The following is a 21,301-nucleotide window of genomic DNA, read 5'->3' as shown; positions in this document are numbered from 1 at the left end:
TTCCTGGCCTGAAGGGATGCATGTTCATAATCCCACTATATGTTTTATTTCTAATCCAGTTACAAAAAAAAGCCTTTCTCATTCAGCTCAAGAGGTACCCAACATGCCCTGCTGCTGAAAATGTTGAGGCTCAGGCATTTGACTCCCTTCCCACTAGAGATTCATCTCTATCCTTCACAGAATCACAGAATGCATCAGGTTGGAAGGCACCACAGTTGGTCATCGGGTCCAACCTCCCTTCTCAAGCAGGGAGCACATGGTACAGAATTGCATGCAGGCACTTCTCAAGTATCTTTAGTGGGGGGAGACTACAACATCTCTGGGCAATCTGTTCCAGTGCACACTCAACTCAAATAAGGAAGTTCTTCCTCATGTTGAGGTGGAACTTGCTGTGTATCAGTTTCTGCCTGTTGACTCTTTTCACCCTTCCTTATGTCCTTTTCACAAGGCTGTCCCCAACTTGTAATTACACATTTCTCCTTCCTTTCCCAGCAAATCAACTCTCCCTTAATCCCAACCTCCTGAAACATATTTAGCACTGTTTCACATATGCCCTATATAAGTATTTTGCTCCAAATCACTTCAGACAAATGAACACAGGACCAGGCAAGCACGAACAACTACAGCACAGTCAAGGAAAGGATTTTTCAGTCATCCTAGCAGGTCAGTCCTCCACAGTCAAGAATATTAGTGAAAGCAATCAAGTCCAGCTTTCAGCCAAGAAAGAAAAAAAAAACCCACATGACCAACAACTAAAATATGAATGAGAAAAGGAGGAGCATATGGCAGTAGAAGGGAAAGACAAGAAATGCACACAGAGGTGTACACGGTCTTCAAGAAACTCAAACCAATGAAAAAGATAGTATCAGAGCAGCAGCCTCAGTAAGTTTAGCAAAAGTGTTTACATATTTATCAAGGATAAAAAATCAAGATATAGGAAGGAGGACAGAAGAGAGACCACAGGAAAAAGGCAAAACTGATACTAATGCAGGGGTTATCACCATTCAAGACTTCCTCCAAGAGTAGTGTCTTCCCCACTGGAACCATGTCAACACAGGGCAGAGACGGGAGGAATCTCTAGAGCAGCTGTACTCAAATTTGGCAGGTAGATGGAAGAACAGCAAAGCAGTACACAGCAGGAGGGAAAAGCAATACAGGAGGAGTCCCAAGCAGAAGGTGGCAGAACTCAAGGGTTTTTAAAACGGCTGAAGGCTCAATGATCAAATGTGCTTTCATGATGTATTTAAGGGGCTTAATTTGCAACTTAGTAACTGACCCACCTGTTGTTATTTTTAATAAACAGTATTGATTTACATCTACTTTATATTGTCTCAAAAATAACAGTAATCACTAATTTTCTAAAAAATTGAACATAGCTTCCAATGGATTTCACTTTAAACAGGCAGTAGATAGCCAGTTTCCTTGCCCAATGTCAGCAATAGTTAAATAATTGTGACTGGTACCTCCTTGCTTCTTGAGAGCTGTTAAAAGGACCAACACAGCTCGTTATTAAAGCTTATTCATAACCTTTCTCATCTCCCAGCCCTTGTCAGATACTTTGGAGGTATAGTAGGAGCAGATTTGCTTGCCATACTGCTGCAGTGAAGTCTGCACTTGAAATAATCTATTCTACTCCAGTTAGAAGACTTGTGCAGATAACATGCATGGCATTGTTGGCTTCAAAATATATTTCAAAATTTAACATCTGAAAATTGCTGTCACACCAGTTGACTTGTGCAATTTTGAACCTATATGACAAATATACTTAACATTTTAAAAAAACATTTCTCTGGGAGTAAAGCCATTAAAATTAATTCTTACTGTCTTGTTTTCTCAATTACTTATACTCGATGCAAAATTTGTGCCAGAACTTACTAGAACTTAGTTACAAATTCTATTTTTGTAGGCAGGAAACATCTAGTCACATGCCCCCTCCTCCCCTTCCTATTCTCTTACAACTGACACTTCCTTTGCTGGTCCCTGACTGAAGAGGAAACAAGTCTCGTGCAAAATGTGCTGATATCACTCACCTGTCATAAGGTAAGAAATCCATACAACCCACAAATCAGGGATAACAGCACCCACACAACAGAACCTGGAAAAAAGCATTCACTGAAGCACTGGGCTGGATGAAGCACATAGACCCCGACCCCCTCCCATCTACCTCTTTTCAGCAGACATTGAATTTTTTCATTAAAGCACTGTTGCCTTCTACTGCACATACACCATTCACACTTCACCAGGGGAATTACAGAGTAAACACATAAAGAGTGGGCAAAAAATGGAGTTTGAAAAGTGCTTGTAACTGAACTGAGAATTTTCCCACTAGCTTTATTAGCAGAAGACACATTTTTTCTTCTCATTTACGCTAACTATGCAACAACTAGAAGGTGTGAGGATTCCTATCTGTAGAAAGTATAAGAATTTCTGTTAGAAATACAAATTTACCAATACAAGTAAATTACTAAAATGCTCCCTTACATTCGCATCAGCCCTTTATAGGCTGCACCACTCCTGTGTAGTGATGCCACTGCTGGCAGACAATGCAGTGTCAAGTGTAAATGGGAGCATAGGAAGCTGCAAGCAACAAAGTGACAAGAAATCCACTTTCAGTGTTCAGCTGCATAACCCACCAGGAGCACATTTTGAGTTGCAGGTCATCCATTATAAGTTACCTTCTTCTACACAGTATGATCTTCCATGGAGAACTTTCAAGTGTTTACAAATACTTTCATAAAAGAGCAAAAGCAGACTTTTTTTATCAGGCAGGAAACAAAAGGTTCTTTAAAACTGTTTAATTACATGTTTCAGGTAAGCACAGACAATACAGGTAGATTTCCCACCACTCAATATTTACATTCCTTTCTCTAGGCTTGAGCTGTTCATTTAGAGTGTTTTTCAATCAACATACTTGTCAATCACTTGCTGTAAAGAAGGGTGCTGGAAAAGAACTATTGCAGGAAACATTCCATCAACGCATGATTTTCTGTGGGGCTTTTCTTCTTTAAGAACTACGTACTAGTAGTTCAAGATATTTTGGGAAAATCCTGGCTTCCAAGATGACCTGAAGAATGCACTGAAACCAAGCAGTGTGTTGAAGTCCTATAAATAGTTAAATCAATACCAATATGTATCTTGTGGAGCTGAAATTCTCTTTTCACTGGCACTGCCATTGCTGTGTGGCTTCTGTTAGGACAGTTTTACACCAATTTTGTTTTGTTCCTTTTTCATTAGCCTTTGTGCCTCTTTCTCCATTTTCTTTCGCTGTTGTTCTGCTGCTCTTTTTTCCCTTTCTGCTATCTTCTGTTGTCTGTAATTAAAGAAAACATGAATTGCTAAATAACACACACTCAATTTTCAGCATGTTCATACCTTAAGTTCCTGTCAATACACAGATTATTATAACTAATAAAAACAGAGCATCAGTCTATTGTCATTAGGCTCAGAACAGCTCATCTTTTACTGTACTGAAGTCCTTTTTTCAGATTAATCTAGAATTGTAGAATATTCTGAGTTGGAACCCATAAGGATCATCAAAGTCCAGCTCCCGGCCTACACAGGACCATCGCCATGAATCACATCATATGCTTGAGAGTGTCGTTCAAACAATTCAAAACATGCAGATGAAGCAGGCTTGGTGCTGTGACCACTTCCCTGATGAGCCTGTTCCAGTGATCACACTCCAAGTGATCATACTCCAATATCCAACCCAATCTAGTTTTAGGCACTAATATTTGTTCAATTCAGCAATTTAAAAGCCACTAGCTTCTCAAAGATTCAGAGTAAATGAATCAGTGAGAGTACAGGACAGTTGTAAGGCCTAGAGCAAAAACTAAACATCTATCAAATACTTTCAACAGCAGCTCATAAGTCTTGAGGTTTTGCTGGTTTAGGGATTTTTATGAGATTGTCACCCATTACTGTACATTTTACCTGACAGCTGACAGAGCTGTCAGTCTAGCAAGATGCAGAGTAATAATATTTGCCACTTTATTTGTGGCAGATTTTTGCATTTCCCGCATATCTGAACTGATGCAGAAGGCAAGAAGCACTGTGCCTCTTCACCAGCCAATATACAGAGACAGTAAAGTTCCAAAAAGCCACATGTTGTTAATGCTGCTGATCACATGCAGTTCTGAAGGGAGGATTGTGGCAGCTCCTGTTTCTTTCTCCGGGATGACCCACAGGACATGGAGGTCCTGCGCACAGCAGTGGTTCCACGCCCTCTACAGTCTAGGAACCTGCACTCAGTTCTGCCCAGAGACAGACCTTCACCTCGCCTCAGACACAGCAACACGCCAAGAAAAATATAAACAAGTTGCTGTTATAAACTAAAAATGTGTGAGTTTAACTGCTTCCACTGGGATAAAAACTTCGTTGGTAATATAAAGTCTGAAGTTGTAGATAGGTATCAAAAATTTGCAGAAGAAACTAAGTTCCAACTAACTCAAGTTAACTGAAAATGCAGTTTGTCATCCACCACACCAATTCATCACTGACTGGAAAATTTCAGTGTATCCCAGCCTAGAACCTGTGGAAAATGGGGAAAAGAGAGACTACAGGAACTTCTCAGGTTCTGATAGCCTTTCACTTGCACATTAATTCACCAGAGTGGCCACAGGATCTCCAGATCATTTTGCAGATCAAGATGCAGACTTCTAGCATTAAGAAGAGACTCCATAGCACTTCCTTACTACACTCTGTTGAAAACAGAGTCAGGCCTGACCAGTACTATGCTTAAGTTTTATGTTAAATTTCAGATGTTAAAAGACACCAGTGATGTCTACTGCAAAATAAACTAAACCCAGTTGGGATTTTTTTATCAGTGTTGCTAAAAATCAGCCAGGACTTGACTCATTTACAGATAAACATTGTTATTTCTGTGTCATGAATTAAACAAAGGTTTTACTTCATCCAGCTGGGATGCAGCTTACATAATGACCAGCTGTATAGAGGTAGCCAGCCATAGCTGGACAAGTGGAAAGCCATAAACATCTGGAGTTCTAATCATGCTTTATCTGCTGGAAATATTTAGACACACATCCCATCTATAACAACTGCAGTTTGATACTTTTGAGGCCAAAAAGAAATTCTATGAGAAGTACCCATTTGAATTGAACCCTTTCAACAGTAAAGATGGTAGGCTGAAATCTTTAGGATAGGTTCAACCTATCATGACACTTTGAAAAATTACAGCTTTTGGGAAACCTCACTGCTATCACCATGTAAAAGATCGCTCTTCCTAAGTATTCTAGAGCATGAACCTGACTGTTGGCAAACAATATAACTTTGCCCATCCTGGAAATATTCACTGCACAAATTTTATATTCCAAGAGTAAACTGGCATATACACACACCAGGTAATTTTTAATAGCTAATTCATGTATGACAAACCATCCATAATGGAATGTGGCAAGGGTTAAGCAAATGCAATGCAGCCTCTGCAGTAGCAAAAGTAGCTGTTTCATTTCTCTATAAAAAACCAACCAAACAAAAATTTTCATTGTCTTTCATTTAAGTCTCAGCAGACTGCACCCTAGCTATTAAAGATCTTACTGAGTCTATTGATATTCTTTACAAGAAAAAGTACTATCTGCAGAACCAAAACAGCCCAAAAGCACATCCTTCATATCACAAAGATTGTACTTCAGTACAAAATCTGAAACAGTAACGAAGTTTAAAAAAAAAGGTGAAAAAAAAAAAAAGACAAGGGAGGTATTGATCAGAATGTACACATAGATACCAGATAAAGTTAACAAAAATATTTGCATTACAACCCTATTCTCACATGTGAAGCTGCTGCAAAGCAAGGCTGACAGAGATAATAAATTGAATAAATTCTCATTATGATTAGCACATTGAAAATGAGCTGGTAACTTCCCTCTTGTCTTATTTTACAGATTGAAAATGTAAATTTTTCAAAACATTAAAATAAATACTTGATCAGATTCTTCTTTTCTTTTCCCCACAATACCTATTTTCCTTAGAATTATTTTTGACTGTATCATGTCTTTATTATCACTAGTGGACCACAGAAACCATGTGCTTTTCATTAAGTGAGTAGAATTACAATAGCCTAGGAAGCTAAAACTATCTGAGGCTGGTTACCTGATGATGTAGCAAACAATAAATTTTGCTACAACTGTAAGTCACTACCAGTTCAAATCATTCCACAGGATTAATTTAAACTTAATTTGCATCTCTTTACTCTCCATTCCCCTTAAGGGAGAGGAAAAAAGAACACAAAGTGAACAGCTGAAGTATTCACACTAACTTTGTGCAAGACTTTGATTTTACATTCAGCCTTATCAGCTAGTTTAGTTAAATTAGAAAAGCCTAGCTCCTACAGGGATTCCAAGAACATACTTATCACTTCACCTTCTACCCTGAACTATTTTTACCTTAAGCACATGGTTGTGATACTTTTTATAAGGACATCAAGCGGTATTTTACCTAATCAAGTAATGTGATCTGAACATAATAAATTGTTGGGATTGGTGGGGCGCCGGTTTTTTAGCACCTGCATCTGCCTATGTTAATGTGCTGTTCCAGTGATTTTCAGATGTCTTCTACTATCTCATTTATTAAATTAATTAGATCCAAAATGTCTTCTGGTGAGTACCAGTTACACAGAGATTAGATGCATGAAAATAATTTCTCTTAAGAGGTGTTTAACAACAATTCTTGGCACTGACCAGAAAGGTGTTAAATAAACAAATGTGATTCTTTTACATGTAAAACCTTAACATAGTGTTATATTAATTTCAGTTACCTAAGAACTTCTTCTGCCTGCCAAGCAGCATCTTCCTCTTCTTCCCAGGCATTTGTATTTTCTTGCCAAGTATCCAGGTCTCCCAGTTCAGGCTGAAACAAAAGAGAAGTTCTAAGCACATGGAAAAATAAGATAAAACACTGGTGTGTGATGGCCAGAGTGGTTCCTGGATGACAGCAAAGTTTCCTTAACATTTATTTTTAACCTTAATGCTTCAGACTTACAGAAATATTTGAGGTATGGCAGTGCTTCTCATCTTACTGTCCATGCATTTTTTTCCTGCTATAACACAAAGTTTTTTCATTTGTCAAATGGTTTTTTGGACAAAGACAGGAAGGAAGCAGCAGAGTGCATTTTTAGCAAGAGGAAGATAGATTGAGCAGATTATATGAGTAGATAGTGTAAAAGATTTCTGGCAGTTGCATGGACAAACCAACACGTACATCCACTTGTTTTTATGTCCAGCATCAGCTGAGTGACACTTTTACTCACTAAAAGTCCTTTCCTGAACTATTTTTATAAAGGACAGTGCAAGGAGGTGGTATGACCATTCTGTACTGCTTCCTGCCTGTACCCTTTTGTGCACAATGTTTATCAAAAGAGAAACACTGTTAAAAAAGGCAAAGGGCAAGGGAGGGAGAGCATGTCCTGCTAACTGGCCAGGCTGTTTGACAACTAGACAATTTTTTCAAAGGCTAAGGAGTAAAAATTAGGAGACTGCTACATTACAATCCCTACACAAAAAGGAAGGGAGAAGCAGAAGGTTAAAAATGGGACCAAAACAATAAAGCAAAGGTAACTTAGAGGCTTTCAAAAAGCCTTCTACTCTTTTGTTAATAACTTACTGTGTAAAATCCAAAACTTACAGTTCATTGCTTTAGCAGATTTGCAAGCCTGTAAGTATATGGAAGCTTCTTACCTTTTTATCACTGATCTGTCAAGTTTCTCAGCAGAACATATTGGACTACTTCATTCTTCACTCAATTTTAAATCAATTTACATCCCCAACTATTCCAATTACTTCCCACAATGCACACCTTAGGCAAACTATTCCTTCCCCTAGAGAATAGCATTTAATTGACAAATACAAGATCGATACTTAAAGCATACTTACAGATTGGTGAATAAAAGGAATATCTTGTGTGGCTGCTAATCTGCTAGAGAATCCTGTGTTTCCTTCTGGAATCCCAAAATTTAAAGGCTCTCGTTTTTTAATAACTATCTGCAAATATTCAAAAAAAGAAACAAAAAGTGGTAGATTAAAACACTGCAGAGATTCCTTGGTGATTATATAACTCTGAAGGTTCAGCTACACAACACCTCACTGTGTCTTAAACCTGGCCAGGTTCTTAAAGCTGCACAGCCAAATGAACTTGTAAGTGAAAGATAAATGCAAAAGACAAGAACTCCTCCTCCCCCCACTGGCGTTTTCTTTAGTTGCATAGAAACCTGTGACTGTATCAAGACAAAGAATGGGCACAAAGAATCACAAATCAATCAGCCATATCTCGCAGTATTCATAAAAGCTACCAATTATGTTATATATTGCTTGGAGAAATCCTGCTTCTGTGACAGGTCACTTTAAGGTACTACTTTTGAGGACAGTGCTGTCTGCACAGTTGTACTGCACTGTAATGTCAGCTCTCTCAACTACTCCAATATCTGTGCAGTTTCAATAGCTGCAAATTCTCTGTCAACATTAACTAGTAAAGCTCTGTACTGGTTTGGCTGAAAAGCAGTGCTTTTCCCAAAAGAGTTGCCAAGATCACATATCCTTTTCACCTGTCTTGATCTCAAGTCACAAATTTTGTTTAGACTACTTCGAGCCTCTTCTGCTTCCCAACAAGGCAGATCCACGGTTTCGCTGCCTGTATGCTTGTGCTAATCCAAGAAAGGAAACAGGATTAGATAATCTTATTGAGCAATGAGAGACTTATTTGACTGAGTTCTATTTCCAAATAGATCAGTATAGATGAGTGACAACATGAGTCGACTGTACCTCAGATCTCAATATAAACTCAGGGTTTATACTGAGACATTCGGTGGAAATAAACACAAATTCATACTGAATAGTGTTAATTTGGCCAAGCTAACAGGGATGTTCTTTACAGTGCCTGCAGTCATCCCTAGAGATATATTTATTATAAACCCAGTGTTTAGCATAGACTCTCCCCCAGTTTTGTTCTGAACCTGAAGCTTATTCTATGAGGCAAAAAATGTCAGTAGATATAAAGAAAAAATCTACCTCTCCCTAGCCCTCTTCTACTCTTCAGATTTTGGGAGATCAAAATCCTTAGAAGAATTCAGTCCACAGGACACTGCAGATTCTGAACATACAGAAAGCTGACACCAGTATCACCTCCAATTCACAGGAACACAGGAAGATTCAGGTTTGACGGGGCCTCAGGAGGTTTGTAACCCAATCTCCTCCTCAAACCACTGTCACTCTAAGGCTGATGAAAGTACTCAGGGCTTATCCACATGGGGCTTAAAAACTTCCAGAGATGGAGGCTGCACAACTTCTCTGGTAACCTATTCCAGTACTTGAAAGGTTTTTCCAATTGACTCAAAGACCTGCAAGTACCCAGCTGAAAGATTCACAAATAGAAACAAAACCTGCAATCACCAGATTTTAATCAGCATTTATTTTCGACCTTGATGCTCCTGTAGAGATGCCCTCCTGTCTTGTCTCCACAGTTGAAATGGATATTTGAAGAACAAGCTATTTTGAAATATCAGTTCCCTCATTCCCTATTCCTCCCCAGTACAACTTGGTGAAACAATTAACCATTGTTTTTTGAAACAGCAGGGCTGCTCCCTCAGACTTCAACAGAGCAAGACATTGAATGTCTTTGTTCAAATAAGGATATGAGCACAAATGACTAGAGGGTTCTCACATTATACTTCCAAGAACTTTTAGAGCATGAAACTATTCATAAGTTTCCAATAACATGAAGACTAAATATGTAAACATGTGATAGCATCACAATTGTTAAGATCTCAAAGGTCTTAACATTAAACATGACAAACTACACACCAACATTTATTCTCATTTACCAATTGCACCTTCTGTAAGTTGCCAATTTACTTGCTTTTATTTTAAAGCAAGGAAAACCCTACATAAGCATAGTTGAAAATGTAATACTTACTTTTTGAGTTTTTCTTATAGTTGGTGCCATATCTTTGAAATAATCAGGTTCCATTTGTTCCAAAGAATTTTGCTGAGCAGCCACATTACCATTGCCACCTTCAATCTTCACACTTGTAGGTGCATCTTCATCCCATGAAGACCAGTCTTCTACTTCAGGCTGAATATAAGAATATGGTACAAATCAATATTATCTGCAAGTAAAAACTTGTCTTTTTGTAACTTACTAAGATATATATATATATATATATATATATATATATACACTATATATATATACACTATACATATATATACTATATATATACAGATATATATAGATATATATAGATACTTAATACTGTATCACATATTATTATATCTTTCACATATATTACATTATATGATCTGTTTCTTGGATATATACCAATTCCATACTGCAGGACTTCTATAATCACCCTGTTAAGGGATTAAGTCACCTACCACTTTAACAATTACCTGCTTAGGAACAGATGAATAATCCACTGTGGTTGGCAAAGTTATTTGGTCTCCACTTAACTTTCGCCCTCTTCCAGACCTGAAAAAAAAATGTAGGATTCCTCCAAGCTCTGAAAACATGAGCACTAAGTTTAAAAAAAACAAAAAAGCAAGTCTGAGAACAGCACTACTGAAAATAGTCATGGCTAAAACATTCAGTGCTTCAATTACCTTTGTATTAACTACTGTCACTAAAAGTCTGCTAAGCAAAGGAATTTCATCATGAATTGAAAATTGTGTTCACAAGAATATCAAAGTACAATTTACTTTTCCAATTGCAGTGAAATAGAGGAGAAATACTTCTGAGAAATATGAAAATGGGCTAACTCACCTGCATAATTCAGTTACAATTTTTAGACTGTTGGTGCTTATGAAGCAAGCACTAGCAATCTATATTTGTGAAAGAACTATTTCTGTGGTAAAATGAGAAATTTTTCTATTTGTCTTAAATTTTAAGCGCTGTCTAAGAAAGAGTTTTCTGAGCTGCTTGATTTGAAAGCCCCTCTGAAGCTCTTTTTTCTTCAAAGTCTAAACAGAGGTAATACAAGATTATGCAAGTTAATAGCTTTAATTCAATTCATGCTTCTACTTAAAAAAAAAACTGTTTCACTGCATTTCAGCAACCATATAAAATAAATTTCATTTAAAACAACACTAATGCATTGCAAATAAACCATCTGGATATCTACTTCATGACGTAAAAAGATCAGAATAATTAAAATATCCTTAGCTGACATTTGCTGTATTTTAACACCTTACAACACAACAGAATGAAATTTAGACTCATACTAAAGTTTTCCAAAAAGAATGTAAGCTCCTACAGCAACGTAGTCATGCAACTGACCTTATGCAGCTTGGAAAATTTAATGGGTTTTTCTTACTACTGATGAGAATAAACTGGGAAACTTCAATTTCTAGTTTCTATCCATTAGTTTTAGTATTAGAGAACATACTACCAACTGACAAGCTGAATTGCTTGTAATATGACCTCTAGTGTATGCTGGTGAGTGACTAGATATATTTTTTTCTACTCTAGACCAATATTCCTCCTTAGACAACGTCAGGTGTTATAATCAAATTTTCAAGTTTTATATAATTAACTCTACTCCCTTTATAAACTGTTCCTTCAAGTTTGAAAAGCAACAGATTTTAGGGGTAAAGGAAGGTGAAAACACTGTTCCCTCAAACACTAATTAGAGACTTCTGGTTGACAAGATTTACTTGACATCTCTAAAGGAAATCCAGCTTGGAAACATCCTCCTTAAGACCCCTACAACATACACATCCTTAATATTATTTACTTTTAATACTATTACAAGCCATCACTTCTGCACTGACTTTCTCTATATGATCTATGAGACAAGCAAGCGGCTTGTAACAAACATTAATCAAGTCAAAATGGTTACAGTAACAGGGCTGGAGGTAGGAGGAAAGAGCTTTTGTCACACAACATCAGAAAGGATATAGTACACAGAGCAGCACCAAGGAAGGCCAGATCTCCACTTCCTCTAGGAAGGGAACAAAATGTTTATAGGAACAGCTGCTCCACAGCCACCATTAGATACTGATCGCTGCTCTGAATGCCAAATGCCTCAAGAATTATTGGATTTGTTTCTCCTTACTAATACGTAATATTCAGATTTCTCAGTTGGAGATAATTAGAGATTTTAAATGGAAGGAAGTTTCATCTCTTCTTATACTTACACATTTTATTTCCTGAAAACTGGATTCAGGCAGTCTGTTGTTTATCAAGAAGAGATTTAAGTAAAGAAAGGACTAGTACTATATGTAAGCTCTATGCTACTTAGAAAGTAGCACAATCTCTACAGGCACTAGTTCAAATGAAAACCTAATGTAAACTATGTAAGTAAAACTAAGTAAGTACTAACTCATATCCATTGAATTAAAATGCACATTTAATTAAATTACATTTGCTGATAATTAGGCATAGTTATATCGAGAGGTGCATTACAGGAAAACAAAATTTATCAAACTATACTTTGCAGATCACAGCAAACATAAGAAACATCTGTGGTTAGTAGTCTGAATTAATGTGATCCAGTGACTTGCTTATGTGAAAGACTTAATTTTCATTTCTTCAGCTAATTGTTATTAGGCAAATAAAGGGTTTTCTACTTAATGGACTCTGAAACAGTTTCTCAGTTGTTCATTTCAATATATGGCATTTAGAAGTTGGAAAAATAATGAAAATACTGTCACTACACTTAGAAAACAATTATCTGCTTATAAAAAATACAATTAGAGAAATGAAGGATCCACATAGTACAGAAGTTATGATCAACTCAGTGTTTTGACTTCTTTCAGAACTTGAACAGCAAGTATTCTTAATTTAATTTGGAATTCAAATCACAGAACTAAAGTTGACATCTATATAAATGTATGCAGCATTAAAATGTATCTTTTTAAGGCTTCACCAGATCTGTAAGTGAATTTACCAATAACTCAAGATCTTCCTCTTATTTTTGGAATAACTAAAGGTGAAGAAGAAATAAACAGCTATTTTTTGTCTATCACATATTCTGCATACACTTTAATCCTCACTGGGAAAGTAATTGTCATCATACAAAAAAAGAGAATACATTTCTCTCAATTGGTATTTGTTTATGTAAACAACATGCTGCAAAAGTGGCAGGAAGCACAGAAGTTCACATGACAGCACAGTGCCAAGAATTGCCTCAGGTACTCTACTACTGTATCACTGAACTCTACTACTCCACGTTCTCTTGAGGGTTTTTAGATTGCTTCAAAGTACTACAGTGCAGCATTCATGAGTCTACAACTCAAAAGAACACCACATATGACTTAAAAGAGTGTTAAAAAGAAACCATTCTTCATCATTAAAAAGAAAAAAAAAAGCCATTTTCTTGAACTTCAATCACTGTCCTCCAAACTTCTGAAAGAATCTTCAATAGGCAGAACAATCTGAAGTCTCAGGGAACTGTTTTTGCCAAACAGGACGAGGATTGCCTACATTTGTAATTACAGCCTACTGACTGATGACAGAGTGGATGCTCCCATTAACTGAATCTCTTAAAACACAAAGTATCACTTGCTAAGTACTTTTCAAAAATGTGCAGCACAGCTTTTCTTCAAGTTTGACATGGAATAGTTTTAAAAGACATTTTAAAACGCTGTTTACAAAACAGGGTTTTAAATACCTGTTTACAAAACCTCATTCAGCTACCAAACAACAAAATACACTCACAAATACACTACACAGAGACTTTTGGAATTCTGAACAAACAGCAAATTAAAGAATCCACTTGATTTAGTTTTCATCTGTGTTGATTGTTTTGCAATTAATAAAATCAAAACTAGTAAAAGTGGCGGCTGGGTGCTGGGGGAAGGCAGAAGTGCAAGAACCTGTAACTGAAAAATTGAAAAAAAAAAAGATAACCAAATTAAGTAAGACTTGTTTACCTGCATATTAACTTTTTAATGAAAGAAAGCACTGCTGCCAGGCAAGTACAGACTTTAAAGAGTCGAAACTGTGTTATGGCCATGGTAAGGAACCCTTCCTGAAAAAGAAAAAAGTTAGATGCAGAGGATTATACAACTTTATACAGTACTTAAAGCCAATTGCTTTAGTTGCTACTAAGCTAGGAGCAGACAGGTGAAACTGTATTAATGCAAGGAAAGAGAGCAGTTACCTGAAGCAAAGATGCTAAGTGCCTACTATCAGGATATTTCACTGATGTAAGTAATCCAAGTATCTAATACATGACCTTTAAAGAAACAGCACAAATCACAGGTAGAGCCAAAGCTGAAGACACTCTTAAAGGGGAAGTGTAGGCAACCATCTGCAGTGCCTGTGCAGCTGATCTGTTTCAGACACTACCAGTGACACTGAACACTGGCAGTGCAAAACAGAGTACTCATCAGAGAGAAGCTCTTGCTTGCTTGAGCATATCATGCATATACAAATTATAGATTCAGTCATTAAGTGAAACTCAAAAATTAGCTGTTTAAATTTACCTTCCATTTTGATGGAAATGTACGATGAGAACACTGCTTATTTTAGAACTAGTCTCACTGAAAAATCATCGTTGAAAAAGGAGTTTTCATCCTGTGTGAACTACTGCACCAGCTAACCCACAGAGCTACTGATATTTCTCTGCCTGACTGGATCATGATAGCAGAAAAGAAAAAAATCATCTTTGGCTAAAGCCACTCCTGTTTGTAGCTATTTTTTCAGTGACAATTTGATAATCTAGAGAATTTATATTTATCACATCACATCATTCCAACATACCACCTTGAATAGCTACAGACTGAATCAGGAAAATCTGCTGGAATTCAAGGATCCCTTTTCTCTCCTACAGGTGAACATTTCAGAGGAAAGAATAAGAGGTTAGGCTTCAGAAATAGCTTTGCATTATAAACATCTACACTTGTAACAACATATTCAGTTGCAAGTTTAACATACCTTCTGGTGAGAAGAGAAGGCAGCCCTGTGACATTTTCCTCAGGCCATGAGTATTCCATGGAAGGACAGCTTGATTTCAAATATGCTATGGCATTTAAATCACTTTTTATATTCCAGGCTTTAAGTTAGGAAGAGTCAGGAAGGTGGATCATTAGGTAGGCTGCTCCAATACTGTCCTGAGGATTTTATTAAAAAGGTACACAATGGGATTTGTGAGCTTCACGGAGCATAGATGTATTTTTATTGGTGCTCATTTGTTAGATAAAGTAACTACTATTAAACATTGTAGTAATATAGTACTGGAAAGAGTGCTTTACATGTAGTCCAGGACAGGACTTTCTGCTTCTGAAAAACCTTATAGGAGGTGATAAACAGACCCTTTTACTACAAAATGGAAGGCTTAAGTTAGCAGTAACCATCAAATTACAGACTGCACTACTGAGCTGTAGCTCAGGAGAAAGGCTTCATAGGACATGTATCACCTCTATTTCAATATTTGTGTTATCGTATTTCATTTCATGGGAGACTTAAAAATGTACAGAACTTTATACAAGGTTGGACTGGCTCTTTATCTAACAGAATTAGAAAGCAGTCAGTTCCCACAAAGAAGCAAGAAGAGACTCTGTCCAACATATTTAGCTGTTAGTTTAAAAGACTGGACCATAATTTCATATTATGCTCAAGCACTTCCTTACCTTTTAGAATGAGCAATGTTAACAATATGTAGATTACAGAAGAATGCATCAGTCAAGAATTTGAATTATTAGGAAATAATGGAAGTTAGTGAAAGAACAGTGAACACTAATAAGATGGAAAGTTCTCTATCCTAAAGGTAGAAATTATTGCAAACTAACACTGAATTGGTGAAAGAAAATGTTATTTTTAGGAAAGGCAGCTAGAAGTTACCTGCCTGGGATGTGAGGCATGAAGAGCATGTGACCTGCTGAAACTATTACAAAGGTATATCTTTTCTGAAAGAAAGCCTCATTAGAAGCTCATTCCACTCTACCAGAATTCACTTTTATCAGCTTGGGGGGCAGGAGGGAAGGAGCAGAACAGTACTCAATATTAGCAAGAGTAAAGCCCTTTTCCCTCGTTCAGGCTATCTAACTGCTACACTGGACAGTACAGACAGACCCTACATTTTAAAAACTCCTAGCTACTGACTGAGAAGCCACCAAAAACCTTTGCAGACTCAATATTATTTATGCCTAAAGTCAAGGAACTAGGAAGATTACTAAAACTAGAAAACTAAAACCAGAACAATGTTCAAGTGTGTCAGTTACCAATACATATAAGTGTACATATAAATGAGCCCAGTTTTCAACTCACCTTTTTTTCATATATCGAATTGTATACTGTATTGAGTTTTCAATATAAAGTTAAACAATGGAAAAAAAGCATAATCCACAAGAACTCTGGCTTGCAGAGTCAGTGGACTTGTGAAGTCCACAAGAGCTAATCCCCAAAAGTTAATCCATTTCCCAAGTCATTCCCATATAAGAGTGACTATGTTTCCAGTATCTCCAGTATGCCCATTTGGCAGAGTTCAACAGCTATTATTATGGCCATGACAATCAGATAACTTGCACCTCTCCACGTGTCAGGCAAAGACTTCAGAGTTACAATGAGACATATGGCCATATTTGTGATAGAGCTGCATTTCATTTCAATTGAACTAGAACTAGGCCTTCAAAGGCTGGACTTGATGACCTTGGAGGTCTCTTCCAACCTTAGTGACTCTATGATTTAAGATAGTAAGGACTGTTTTGCCCACCTCTCTTCTGGGCATTGATTTCAGTCTTCCCAGTTAAGCTCCCTACACTATAAACTGTCAAATGCACAGAGTTTTTTGTCAACAATATGCTATCAGACAGCCATAGTAGTGTTAGCAATCATTTACCTTTAAAAAGAACTTTCCTCAATGTACCTGCTTTTTACACTGCTATGTATTATATGATGCTATACATATGTATTTATTTAATATTATTTTTTATAAATTAATTTAAAACACAATCTTGAACCAATTATTGTCTCAAGGTAAGGAAAAGTCAAGCATTTTTCCCTTTGTCTGAAACAGCCCTTGAAAGTGAGCATTGTTGCTCTAAGAACAGCACTACCTTTACTAACTTTAGAAACCTCTACTAACTTTAGAAAAGTTAAAGGTTTGCTAAAGGTTTTGAGTTTTGTTTGGTGCCTTTTGGGGTTGGGTTCTTTAGTGCTTGGGAGTTTTTTAATGTTAATTAAATTTCTCAAGGTAAACCACTTTATAATGGGAAGTAGTTGTACAAATACAGATGTACACAGAACCCAAACTTTCCTCAGTTCACTGAAAACTTAATTCTCACGATACCATTATACTAAACTGAAGTGAAACAACTTTTTCATCCTTTTCTTGTCCATCTTTCTCAGACACTGGAAAGAAGCACAGCCATGTACCTTTTCTCCTGGGAAAAATACTGAACAGTGTAATACTAAATTGCAGGCCACAACAGTCTTTCTTTTCTTAAGCCTTTCCTTGATAAACTATCCCAAAAGGAACCACAACTCTATTAGAAGTCACTTATAACACAGGATGACAGAGACATAAGGCAAAGTTGCAGTGCTACATCAAGAATCCTAAAACATTTCTTAACAGATAGAGGCAAATGTGAAATACTGGACTAAAATTCAGAAACTCTGGTAAGGGTTGTCTGCCAGCCTGATACAATCTTCTTTGTATCACACCTCATGCCTCAGCTTTCCATTTACAAAACAGGATAGATTTCCTTCTCCCACTACTGGAATTGCTTTGTTACATTTATGAGACTCATGGTCAACTGAACTTCCATTACAACAGATATAAACAAGCAAATAAATCCAGACATGAATCTTAGACAATTTAATACTTGTGGTCAACTCAGCAATTCTGTAACAGACACCAAATTTAGTTGGAGTTTGACTTGTGCATCTCATACTGTCTTCGACTGGTAAAAAGTCACAGGTGTTCACATGGAACATGAGCCCAGAAAGGACTAAAAGACAACAGCCATGAGATATTATACACTTTAGAACCAAGTGAGAAGAATGAGGAAACTCAAACATTATAGGGACCCATAAAGGAAATAGAATGGAGGCAAAGTTCAGAATTTTATTGAACATTTTTACTCTGCTTACAGCTTGCAACAGCGGCCTCATCCTGGCACCTCTGACTTCACTGACAGCAGCCAGCATAGTCCACCCTCGGATGGACTGGTTAATCAACTATGGTGCAATAAACAAGACTCTCACTTTTATCACTGTACAATAAGCACACTGGCACCTGGAGAAACACTTCCTCTTTCATATCTAACTGCACATACAAATACCACTTAAACAGGATTTCTACAGACCCAATTCTAAAATAAAGTCACTCTGGGGCACTAAAATTATTTTAGAAACTTGTTTCCTGCTAGTGAACTCATCTTTTACTGCCACATCAGCTTTCTTTCACATCAGCTCACTTGTAACCCTGGAATGTAAACACGAACACACCTTGGAATCAATGATTTTAGCCCACATTAAACACAGCTAGATAAATAACCAGACAATGATGCTTAAAATAACTTGGCCGAAACTGAAAGGCTCCCCTCCAATTTACATAAGGAGACACCAAAAACGCTTCACCCTCCTAAAGCAAAACAAGAAATTAATTTCCTAGTACTAAAGACTAACACGGCCTTGAGTGTTTACATTTATCAGCACCAAAAATCCATACTGGTTCTAGTATAGAATACTAGTGCTTTTGTACTGTCACTAGAACAGCTGACAATACCCTAGAAAAGTCTCAGTAGTAAGGATAGAAATTCTTAAAAGGGGATCCTGTATGAAGTTCTGGTAGAATGGCCACATCAAAGATTAGAAATAGGTTCACAGGGAGATGGAATTTTATTAAGATTAGTAGATAGCGATAAAAAACCCATTTTCAAGCACATAAACCCTCCTCCAAATCATGTATGTTACAAGATGTATAAAGACACTCTGAATTTTAAAAAAGACAACACAATGATTCAAGAAGAGCTTTCAATCAGCACTTTCTGCATTTCAAAGACAGAACTGAGAGGTTCCACTGCCCGCTTCCTGGTTGATTTGTTTGGTCTCTTGGTCTTTCATCACTTTACACAGAAACATAATATTGGGAACACATGTGTGGTGGGAAAAAAATCCTGTCTTGACCACTGAGTTTGATAAATAGATACATTAAGAAGCAGCATAACTGAACCCTAAAGCCATGCTAATATGGCATTAGGGAGAGAAGCAGAAAGGGAAGATCAGGAGGCATCTCCTCTATCTAATTGTAGGTAAGTGATTGTGAGATATTTGTAAAGGTACTGTAGTTTCAACACTAATGTTCAAACTTTCAGTGCAAATACCCTAACTAGGCAGTTGAAGTAGCTGGGATAGAAGACATCTCACTCACATTAATCATATGCAGAGTAAAGTCATCAAAGGCACTCAAATCCAGAAAGAGATACTATTGAAAGCTGCAGAAGACACCAAAAGTCAAGACAAAATGTCTGTCTCTCAAAATAAAGGCAGCAAAAGTTGGTGACTGCTGGCAATTCCTGAGTTATTTCTAGACACTAATACTCTGATATACAACATACAGAGTTTCAACTCTTTTTTAAACATATTACTCCCAGAGTCATAAAACTTCTGCAGTAATACCACCACATCTCACCACTTCATCTCCAAGAAACTGAAGCTACAGCTTCACTAATGTGAACTCCTGAAGCTTTCTGTCTTGAATTACAATAAATTCTACTCTTCAAGGCAATATTAGTTAAGATAGAAAGTTTATGTCTACCAAATGATCAATTATTCTTTGACAATTCCTTGCCTATAGATGCCACTGTGTTGTGAAAACCAGCATACAGAACACAGGTTGATGTAATGCAATCTTTTGAGACCACACTATAACTTCATTCACTTCACAACTTTGCAACAAGTCTTTTACATAATGCACTAATTCACGTAACTCAATTCACAAAACTGAAGTTCTCAGACATAGAACCAGAGTTTAAGAGACCCCAGTTCTATTCCACTCCTTATCTGCCATCCTAGACCTAAGTTTTCTGTAACTACATGGAATGCCAGAGACAACAAATGAGCACATTCATTATTACTACTACAAAATCATCCTGCAATGCCTGTCTTGATGAGAACCAGCTATTTACAAACAATGACACTACAAGACGGCCTGAAGAAGTCTCTGCAGTGCACATGTGTATTTCCATAGAGCTATAAAGCAGCACTAAAGATGCAACTCAGGCACTTAAACTGTGAATTCATGACCAAAAGCAACACCCCACCATTCTAATGACCAGCCAAATCTTGAATATTATTAGAGACAGCACTGAAGCCAAATAGTAGCACTTAATTTTTCTGTGAGCTGTTAAGAGATTCTTAAGTATTTAAAAGTGTGCTAAGGAATTTTCACTCTATGTATTATTAAATTTGCTCGTCAGCGTAAACAGTAGCTAACCCCAAGCAATGCCGTCCCTCCACGAGTTCTGAGAGGCCGTGTACCCTCGCCTTTTCCCACAGGGCTCGAAGCCCCTCAGTTCCCAAATGCTGCCTGTCTACTGGTTCGCCACATCATGTTCTTCGCAAACCACAAGATCCCCACGACTTCGCCCCGGAAGAGGCCCCGACCGGTCGGGCAGAGGCCGCGGGCCTGGCGCTCCCGGGCCGGCCAAGCAGCCCCGCCGCTGGGCGAAGGCCGCGGGGCAGAGGCGCCCCGAGCACGGGGCAGAGCGGGGCGGCGGCGCAGCTGCGGGAGAACCGCGCGGGCAGCTCTGCCCCAGGAGGGAAGGTGCCGAGACCGAACCCCTGCCCAGCAAGGCAGAAGCGGCACTCGACAGCGTAGGAACCGACCCTTCCCGCTCACCTGCCCCAGAGGGGAGGCCTCGCCAGGGGTCGCGGGGCTCCAGGGGCCGAGGCGGCCGCTCCCGCAGCCTGCGGCCGCCCCTCATCCACAACCGGGCCCGCGCCGCTCCGCCGCCTCGCGCGCCGCCATCTCGGCCCCGTCACCCGGGAGACACGCCCGCCCCTTCCGGCCGCGCCGCCTCCCGTGCGCTCCGCTCCGGCAGCGCCGCTCGGGCCGCGGGCACCCGGGGCCGTGCGAGAGCCTGGGGAAGGGGCTGGGGCACGGCCGTGCCGGGCGGCCCGCCCCGCCAGGGGCCCGCGCCCTGCCCCGTCCGCCTTCCTCCCGCCCCCACAGAGCTGGGGGGTTTGAGCCGGCTCTTTGGCCTTCCAGGGAACTGCGGGAAAAAGACATCGGACTGCAGCCGTGTCGGGTTGCTGCACGCGTGGTAGTAAAGGTGTTCATCTGTGGTCGAATGGAGGCTGAGCTGTAAATTTGGATGTTATTAAAATACAAACGTTGCTTGAAGTCGCT

General features: G+C 38.4%; 1 protein-coding gene across 2 annotated transcripts; it reads right to left on the bottom strand.

The window, feature by feature from the left end:
- Nucleotides 1-2,780: 2,780 nt before the first annotated feature.
- EBAG9 (estrogen receptor binding site associated antigen 9) lies at nucleotides 2,781-20,946 on the bottom strand. 2 transcript variants are annotated; one of them, XM_050970471.1, is made up of 8 exons: nucleotides 20,792-20,944; nucleotides 14,884-15,059; nucleotides 13,878-13,975; nucleotides 10,398-10,476; nucleotides 9,922-10,080; nucleotides 7,887-7,994; nucleotides 6,773-6,864; nucleotides 2,781-3,310 (listed from the first exon to the last, which is right to left on the bottom strand). In XM_050970471.1, exons 3-8 carry the CDS (start codon nucleotides 13,958-13,960, stop codon nucleotides 3,190-3,192), a joined length of 642 nt encoding a protein of 213 aa, XP_050826428.1. In that variant the 5' UTR covers nucleotides 13,961-13,975; nucleotides 14,884-15,059; nucleotides 20,792-20,944; the 3' UTR covers nucleotides 2,781-3,189. The 2 variants fall into 2 exon arrangements, with proteins under 2 accessions (XP_050826428.1, XP_030092580.1); XM_030236720.2 differs by lacking the exon at nucleotides 14,884-15,059 and having other exon boundaries at nucleotides 20,792-20,946.
- Nucleotides 20,947-21,301: the final 355 nt, after the last annotated feature.

Source organism: Serinus canaria, chromosome 2, assembly GCF_022539315.1.
Source record: "Serinus canaria isolate serCan28SL12 chromosome 2, serCan2020, whole genome shotgun sequence".
Classification (NCBI taxonomy): domain Eukaryota; kingdom Metazoa; phylum Chordata; class Aves; order Passeriformes; family Fringillidae; genus Serinus; species Serinus canaria.
Note: the sequence above shows the minus strand (reverse complement) of the source record. Positions and strands in the feature narration are given on the sequence as shown.

What these genes read in the sequence shown, in the direction of transcription:
- EBAG9 (XM_030236720.2), bottom strand. Translation starts at nt 13,960, where the DNA reads ATGGCCATAACACAGTTTCGACTCTTTAAAGTCTGTACTTGCCTGGCA. An exon ending in ATTAAAAAGTTAATATGCAG is followed by an intron (nt 10,477 to 13,877) that starts GTAAACAAGTCT and finishes TTTTTTTTTCAG; the next exon opens with GTCTGGAAGAGGGCGAAAGT. An exon ending in CTATAAGAAAAACTCAAAAA is followed by an intron (nt 7,995 to 9,921) that starts GTAAGTATTACA and finishes GAATATTTGCAG; the next exon opens with ATAGTTATTAAAAAACGAGA.